The sequence below is a fragment of the Trypanosoma grayi genome (genome assembly GCF_000691245.1).
Source record: "Trypanosoma grayi strain ANR4 Tgr_797_V1, whole genome shotgun sequence".
In the NCBI taxonomy this organism is placed as follows: Eukaryota; Euglenozoa; class Kinetoplastea; order Trypanosomatida; family Trypanosomatidae; genus Trypanosoma; species Trypanosoma grayi.
Window position 1 is genome coordinate 1 of NW_008826416.1, and position 7,864 is coordinate 7,864.

At 50.9% G+C, this 7,864-nt stretch overlaps 4 protein-coding genes across 4 annotated transcripts; all 4 read right to left on the bottom strand.

Moving 5' to 3' along the window:
- Window positions 1–340: 340 nt before the first annotated feature.
- On the bottom strand, window positions 341–3,541 carry DQ04_07971000 (putative eukaryotic translation initiation factor 2-alpha kinase precursor; the record flags this gene model as incomplete). The annotated part of the gene is made up of 1 exon (XM_009315374.1): window positions 341–3,541. The coding sequence occupies one exon, from the start codon at window positions 3,539–3,541 to the stop codon at window positions 341–343; it is 3,201 nt and encodes a 1,066-aa protein (XP_009313649.1).
- Window positions 3,542–4,172: 631 nt separating this feature from the next.
- DQ04_07971010 (hypothetical protein) lies at window positions 4,173–5,534 on the bottom strand (the record flags this gene model as incomplete). Its single annotated transcript, XM_009315375.1, has 1 exon — window positions 4,173–5,534. The coding sequence occupies one exon, from the start codon at window positions 5,532–5,534 to the stop codon at window positions 4,173–4,175; it is 1,362 nt and encodes a 453-aa protein (XP_009313650.1).
- A 496-nt stretch (window positions 5,535–6,030) lies between these two features.
- DQ04_07971020 (hypothetical protein) lies at window positions 6,031–6,960 on the bottom strand (the record flags this gene model as incomplete). The annotated part of the gene is made up of 1 exon (XM_009315376.1): window positions 6,031–6,960. The coding sequence occupies one exon, from the start codon at window positions 6,958–6,960 to the stop codon at window positions 6,031–6,033; it is 930 nt and encodes a 309-aa protein (XP_009313651.1).
- Window positions 6,961–7,506: 546 nt separating this feature from the next.
- DQ04_07971030 (hypothetical protein) lies at window positions 7,507–7,740 on the bottom strand (the record flags this gene model as incomplete). Its single annotated transcript, XM_009315377.1, has 1 exon — window positions 7,507–7,740. The coding sequence occupies one exon, from the start codon at window positions 7,738–7,740 to the stop codon at window positions 7,507–7,509; it is 234 nt and encodes a 77-aa protein (XP_009313652.1).
- Between the last annotated feature and the right edge of the window lie 124 nt (window positions 7,741–7,864).

Genomic DNA, 7,864 nt, shown 5'->3' on the forward strand with positions numbered 1-7,864 from the left:
TGTGTGTGTGTGTGTGTGTTGGAAGAGGGTAAATGATACGCAAAACAGAAAGTAGGGATATGTAGCGGAACACGATTGAAGCGTCAGCTCAAAAGAAAGCCAAAAAGAACTCTGATCACCCTGTCCTCTCCTCATCGATCACGTCCAAAAAAAGATAAGAACTAGGGGAGAAACAATCAGAAGGTACGCGAGCAGCAGAAACATATAAGGCCAATGGCGAGAGCTTCAGCTCCTCCTTTCCGAGATGCACACATTCATTCTCCTTTTTTTTTACTGCGTATGTATACCTGTGCTCCCGTCTTCTTGTGTATATGCGCTTGTGATCGTTTGCACATTCGTTTCACTGTATATTTGCAGCAGCCGTTGAATCGAGTGAGCTGATCGACTGCCTATTTTGTGGCCGCAGGAAAGCCAGGACTTCTGAAGCATTATTTCGCGGCATCAGCGGAGATAGAAATTCTGAAGCATTATTTCGCGGCATCAGCGGAGATAGAAATTCTGATTCTTCCTCCTCCACGTTGGGGCTTGGCATACGCACCTGTTTCTTCTGCTGCGCGCTGCTGCGCTCCTCTTTTGCGGCGCGGCGCAGCGTTTGGTACACGTCGTCGATCGATGGGCGGCCCTCGCGGTGCTCACGCAACATCCCACGGAACAGCTCCACCTCCTGCGGGAATTCCTCCACCATTTCCACCGGGAATACCCCGTGGCGTGCCTCACCCAGTGTGCGGAAGCGCTCGTGCTGTGTCGTGAATAAGCAGTAGAATTCCACGGCAACCACGCCAAGGGAATAAATGTCACTGGCAGCGGTAGCGGCATCGCCACGAAGTTGCTCCGGGCTGCAGTAAAGAGGACTTCCTCCAGCGACCGAGCGCTCCTCCTCACCTGCAAATGCATTCGATGTCAACTCATCAACCATGTTACGCATTGAGCCAAATGGTCCACCACGTCGCTTCGCCAAGCCAAAGTCACCAATTTTCATTATCCCGCTGTCTGATACAAAAATATTTGTAGGCTTGAGATCACGGTGAACCACCCGTTGCTGGTGAAGGTATCGCAGCCCTTCCGTGATTTGTATGAGGTGCTCTAGGTTCTCCTGCCGTGAGAACCCATTGCGTGTCGCAAAAAAATCAGCAAGGGTACCGCGCTGAAAGTATTCCATTTGTATAAATAGAACACTGTAGGAGCCTTCAGCTGTGACAGATTCATGTAGCTGTTTGGTATAGAAACTATCCTCCGTTTGAATTGAAAGTGTGTCCATTGTGTCATCGTCATTTAAAATACCATGTCCCTCAGCCACATGGCGAGGCATATGCTCAATCCATGAGTAGAAAAAGCGCACAACATTAGGGAAATCCAGTGAACTGTGAAGCACTGCTTCCCGCACACATCTTTGCTGGTCCTCCACATGAATGCGGATGGCCTTTATAGCATACTTAGCACCTGTGACTCGGTGCTCCACGCAGAACACACTCCCTTCCGCCCCATGCCCAACCTTTTTCAAGACATTAAAATGCTGCTGGAATAATTGCGGTGGAGCAGTGGTATTTGTCGTGGGAAATGAAATCCCTGTGCTTTGTTTCTCACTCATCGAAGAGTCATCTTCACCACCTGAGCACTTCCACCACGTATCACTTACATCCACCCCGTCCGATTCCAATGTCCGTTGTCGCTGCTTTTCGTCCTCCTCCTCGGCCCCCTCCCCCTCCTTCACATTTTGGGCGTCGAGGGAAAATGGGTGTGTGGGGGAAGCGAATGACATAGCGCCCTGGCTGGTTGGCATTTGAAATGGTGATAGCGCTAATGGTGGAACGCCTTTAAAAATACCATAGGCTTCACTTCTCATACTTATATCTACAGGTGCGAGCATTGCAGAGCCTGGCCTGGATGAGTTACGTATGTCATTCTGAAGTGCGTCGACCTGGGCCCAAGCATTCTGCAAGCGTCGTCGGGGCACCACACCAAAACAGGCTAAAGTCAGTGAAATGATGAGAATCAACACATGGAAGGCAATGAACACTGTGCGCCGTGTTGATGTATATGACCACAGAATAAATATTTGGGGAACAAGCTGGAATGGCTCCGTCCATTCACCCTCTTCAGTTGGTGAGTGATTTGGAATACCTATCTGCTGGGCACTGCAACCATACACCCAGGAGCATTCCTGCATCGAGTTCTGAAGCTCACGGGCCTCGAGTTCATCGGCAGCGATGTCACCATCCCTTGTTTCCTCGAAGATTCGAATGAGTGAGGAATGCTCTGTCCACGGGCGGTCACTAAGGAAGTTTGAAATACTGTGTGCTTCGTGGTTTCCGTTCTTTACACCTTCAATAGATGCAGTTGTTGTTGTTTTTCCTGTGGTGATGATGGCCGCCGCGGTTACAGACGGTTGTAGGCGGTAAACAGGTACACGTTTCACTCCACCGTAGTCTCTGACGCAGATGAAGGCGGCTGCAACATTATCGATGGTATTGACTGCAGTAGGCCACAGGGCAGTTCCACTCGCTTTGTTCCACAACGCGTACTTTGACTTCTCCATCTCCTTCACTGTCAGACGCTGTGCTATTTCACTCTTGCGACAGACATCAACAGCCGACTCCAAGTTGGCCTCTCCCGTCGTGCGGGAATCTGGAGTCACAGTTGGCTCATGACCACCGTTGCTGTTTTCTTTTTGCAAAAGGTCCTGCAGCACGCGGGAGACCCTGCGTGGATCCCCTTCCTCTTGGACACATCCAGTAGCCTGCGTGAGGGAACCTTCGCTCAGTCTGTATTGCGCCATACTTATCTGCCAGCTATACATGCCACGACACCAAGCGTGAACAGTGATGTTGTAACGAACAATATGCAGGTGAGGCAGAAGCGAATTCGGCGCGAAGACCAGCTTCCCAGTGTGACTACTGATGTCCATTATCTGTGCCGAAGTTACTACATATATGTCTGTGCCTCCAAGACGCATATGCTGTCGTCGAATCAGTGTGGACAGATTCATGAAATAGTGTGGATGCGCTGGAGAAAGAGGTATGTTATCTGCACCAAGCAAATCCTCTTTTTTATCTTCCTGTCCATCTTCATGATTCGCTGAGGACCCAAGAGGCAGATGACGCCCGGCCGCCTGTGATGCGAAACGACGTCTAGTGAAAAGCATATCGCCTTCGACCACAAAGGGAACCGCAAGAGGGTCTTCACGCACCACGTCTTCTGTCGCGTGCAAATCGATCTTGGCATGCATCACACTTCCCCCAGTATCCACACTCCACATGGGCAATCCTGAGTCAAGCAAGTGCGCCGCAAGCGTGCCGTTCGTGCCAAGAAGAAGGACCATATCTGGGGAATAGAATCCGTACTGCAGCGCAACACCACCAACTGCTGGGGCCGTCGTCGCTGGTGGTGTCACGGGACTGAGAGTTCCCTGTCGCACTCCAACTCCAGTCTTCACATAGCTCGAGTCCACCTGAACTGCAGCGTCTGTTGCTGCAGTCACCGACGAACACACAAGTAGAAATAGTAATAGAAACAATGTGATACGAGGGTATTCATTCGGCATTTAACAGCAACACGCGGGATTGGCGAACTATTTAAGAGCGCTTCGACAGAAGGGAATGCCGTTGATAAACTTCACGGACCTCCAACTACTTCCAGTTTGGCTTTAATCAGTGTGTCGCAGGCAGTAAACGAATTGAAACGAAGTAACGGCAATGTATGTGCGTTACCTGTTCCCTCTCCCTTTTATTTGTCGAGCAGCTATCTTGTCCCCTTTTTGTTCTTCTAATCTAAACTGGTGAATGCGTTTTGGGACCTGAGACAGTTGCGGCTCCTGGCCCAGTGTATAAATATTATTGTCTGTTCTGCCTGCTTCCTTTGAAGGAAAAATTTCGTCTCGCTATGTCCTAGGCCCAACAAAAAAACAGAGAAGACTAGAACCCCCGCACACACACACACCAAAAAGAAAAAAAGGATGAAAAAAGAAAAAAGAAAAATATTATTACATTGTGGGCATAAGGAGGAAACGTAGATGAAGTTGTAGAGGAATCTCTCACCTTCTACGTTCTTTCCCCACAAACACACACACACACACACACACATCCTTCCTGCCCAGGTGCCATGTTTGCAGCACGGCGCGCAAACAACAAACAAAAATCCACACGAACAAAACAGGAACTGCAGAAACGTGAAGCTCAACTCTCAAAAGTACTGCGCGCTATCGTCGTCCAAACACCCTTGTCCTCCTCTTTCCCTGCTAGCAAGCGAACCAAGGAAGCACTGATGTCCTGTTCCTCCTGCAACTGTTCGTGCTTGTGGATCGGGGTGTGACAGTGCTGCCAAACCTCGCTCAGCGCCTTCGGCAGCCGAATGAACGCGTCCAGCACCTCGCGCTGAAACTCAACCCGCAGCGTCTCGAGGGACTTGAGTTCCTCGGCATCTACAAAGGAGAATCGTGCAGTAAGAATGTGCCGTGCTGGCGGCAGGTGCACATCGACGGGGGGTCGCAGCACCTGCGCGCTCCACCAGTCCCTCGGCAGGAATCCAGACTCCGCCGGCCCCAGAACCGTATCGGCGCGCCGCGGCCGCACTGCCGCGCCCACCGTGGCGTGACGCCGCTTTGCGCGGTAGAATAACACCAGCGATTCGCGCGCCAGATTCTGCAGAGCCTGCACTGCGGCAGCATCGTAGTTATGAGCCGACGTTAGCGCCTCGGCGTAGAGAGCCGAGCCCAACACACGGGTGGTGTCACTTCTCTCGCACATCGGGAAGTCCGCAATAGCATCCAGTGCGTCTTCGTAGCGGCTGGAGAGACGCTGGCATGCACGTGCAATGAAGAGGTCGATATTCGTGCGGTTCACGACTTGCTTGGTATCCCACAGCGCTTCCACCTCATGGGGGAAGCGAAATTTCCCCACATGTCGCTCGGCGATGGAGTTTACATCTATATCCTTGACCGCCTGCTTAAGTGCCTCCAGCTCGCGCAACTTTGCCTTGATTGACATTCCTTCCAGGAGTCGGATCTCCGATTTAACGCGTTCAACTTCCTCATCAATTGAATGCCCCTCTACGGTGCCACACTCCTCCGCTCTTTTTTCTGCAGAAGATGCGGCAATGCCGACTACTCCTCCATGCCGCCCTGTTTCTGAAAACGGAACATCTTCCTCCGGCACAGCACTAGACGCAAAACGCAAAACATCCTCAATATTAGAAAGGGTGGTGGCGCGAGGAGGAACTTCTGCGGAGCCCGACTTTGACCTCACTACTGATGCTGCCGCCTGACATTTTCTCTTGTTGCTGCCGCCTCCTCCTTTAGGTAGCATGTCTTCACCTCTCCGCAGACTCCTTGAACGGCTCACAACATCACGCATGGCATGAAGTCGCCGTTGCTCTTCTAGTAGTGTGGATAGTTGCCCCTCGAGAGTATCGAGACGCTCCTGGTCCAGCGCCATCTGCGACAAGACACTGCGGGTGTCATCGACCAGGCATTGCACGGCGTCAGCATGGACGGCCGCTGAAAGAGCCATAAAGCGCAGCAACTCCAGCGCCTCAGCCATGCCAATATATAATCCCCGCCCCTGACAAATACAACAAAAGACCAAAAAGAAATATATACATACATATACACATATAAGAAAGAATTATTACCATACTCTCCCAAAACAAAAAAAAAGATGCATATTCTCCATAATGCACCTACCGAAGCAATTGTTTCAGTAAACTAACCTGGTGGCCCGAACACCATGCGCACTCACTATGGCCAAAGAGAGCCAAACATCCATCGCGCTTACTCATGTTCATAAAAAATCAACCAAAACGAATTCAATAATAATAATAATAATAAGCACAAGAAGCCACTTCAAATGCGCCATGAAGCCAAATCTTTTTGAATCTGACGTTGCAACAATCAAAAGAAAGACAAAAACAAATCGGCAGAAATGTAGCGCACCCCCAATCTATCGGTTACAACGATAGAGGTCGAGTTCAACAAAGGCAGTTTATTTCGCAACTCGACCACAAGGTCTCTCTGGCATATAATTCCCGTCTTCAGTACTATGCAAAGCGCTTGTCAAACCGGCATTTCTTCCATCCTTCTCGGCGTAGTACAACCTCAACGCCAAGTGTGTGAATCGGTGCATCACCCCAGCGGTACCGCATGATTCCACGCGGCTCCTCCTCGTCCAGGAAACGGAACAAGGACATATACAGCGGGTGACGCTTCAGTGCCATGGTGCCCAGCTCAAAGTTGTTGTAGTACATGATTCCCCTGTAGCCAGTTGCACTGCCATTGAAGGCAAAGCTCGTCACCTCCTCGAGCTCTGGTGCTGGTAGCGCTGTGTTGGCCCACTTCACAAACGTTGGCCATAGATCAACCACAACAGGGATGTGGTCGCTCGTAACGTGTCGGTATCCATACGCACATTGGCTCGATCGCATCAACCAAAAAACATCGCACGGCACAGAAGCTCTGATGTATGAATCCGTGTCCAGCCTCCAATAGTACTCGTAGGCGTCCAGTGACGGCAGCTGCCACACAAGTCCTGCCCAAAAGCGACACATAAGGCGATACCCACGACCCTGATATCTCCGCTGCTGTGGTGCTCTCATCCACGCACGAAGCTTCTCTTCTGACACACCATCCGGTAGTTTGCGCCAGAACCTTCCCACATCCTCAAAGTCCACCTTTCGCGCTGAAGGTATCGCACGACGAATCGCCACTTGCTTCTCTTCAGGCATGTCTTCGTGGAAGATGTGCACTGGGTAAGGATAGCGAGCAAGAAAGTGCTTCTCCAACAATGGAAGCGCCTTGGTGAGGAAAAAAGGCTCCTTCCTTCCTGCCAGGAATAGAATGACGCCGTTGACCAGGGTGCTGCTGACTCCGTTATCTAAAGGATGCGTGCAGGTCACGGCCACAGTGCGCGGTGGCAAGGGTGGTACAGCAGGGCCTCCTGCCTGCACTTCCCCGTGACCTTGATACGACATCTCCGACGATACAAAACACAACCAAGCGCCCAGAAGGAAGAGCACTGCTGCACAAAGAAGCAGTGACACACGCTTCACGAAACGTCTTTTTTGTGCGTATCTCATCGTTTCTCCGGATTCCCTCCACGTTTCCCTGTTTTTTTTTTCCTTATTGCATCATAAAAAGAAATTAGATCAACACTGTCCTGCACCGTCACCTCATTATGCAAGGCCAATGTGTACTCATTGCCAGTGAGCCATAAATACCTACGTGCGTGGAAGTGCAGAGCACACACCACATTATCGATCTTCCAGAGAATAGGACAGCAACTTGCCCCGCCCACTTTTCCAAGTATCAGTGCAAAGCAATAGAAAAGGCCACCGTGTAGAACGACGATGCAACCCCGCCTGCCACCGGGAAAGAATTTAACGGCTAGATATTAATCTATTTATCTTCACGGTGCGGAGCAGATTGCAGCACACCTATCTCGGCCATGGACAAAAGTAGAACAGCTATCGTGATGCCCAGTAAAGCAATACGACGTTGCACTACGTAACAGTCAGCTCTCAGGGCACATTTTTCCCATGCGCATAATCTGCAAAGCGCTTGTCAAACCGGCATTTCTTCCATCCTTCTCGGCGTAGTACAACCTCAACGCCAAGTGTGTGAATCGGTGCATCACCCCAGCGGTACCGCATGATTCCACGCGGCTCCTCCTCGTCCAGGAAACGGAACAAGGACATATACAGCGGGTGACGCTTCAGTGCCATGGTGCCCAGCTCAAAGTTGTTGTAGTACATGATTCCCCTGTAGCCAGTTGCACTGCCATTGAAGGCAAAGCTCGTCACCTCCTCGAGCTCTGGTGCTGGTAGCGCTGTGTTGGCCCACTTCACAAACGTTGGCCATAGATCAACCACAACAGGG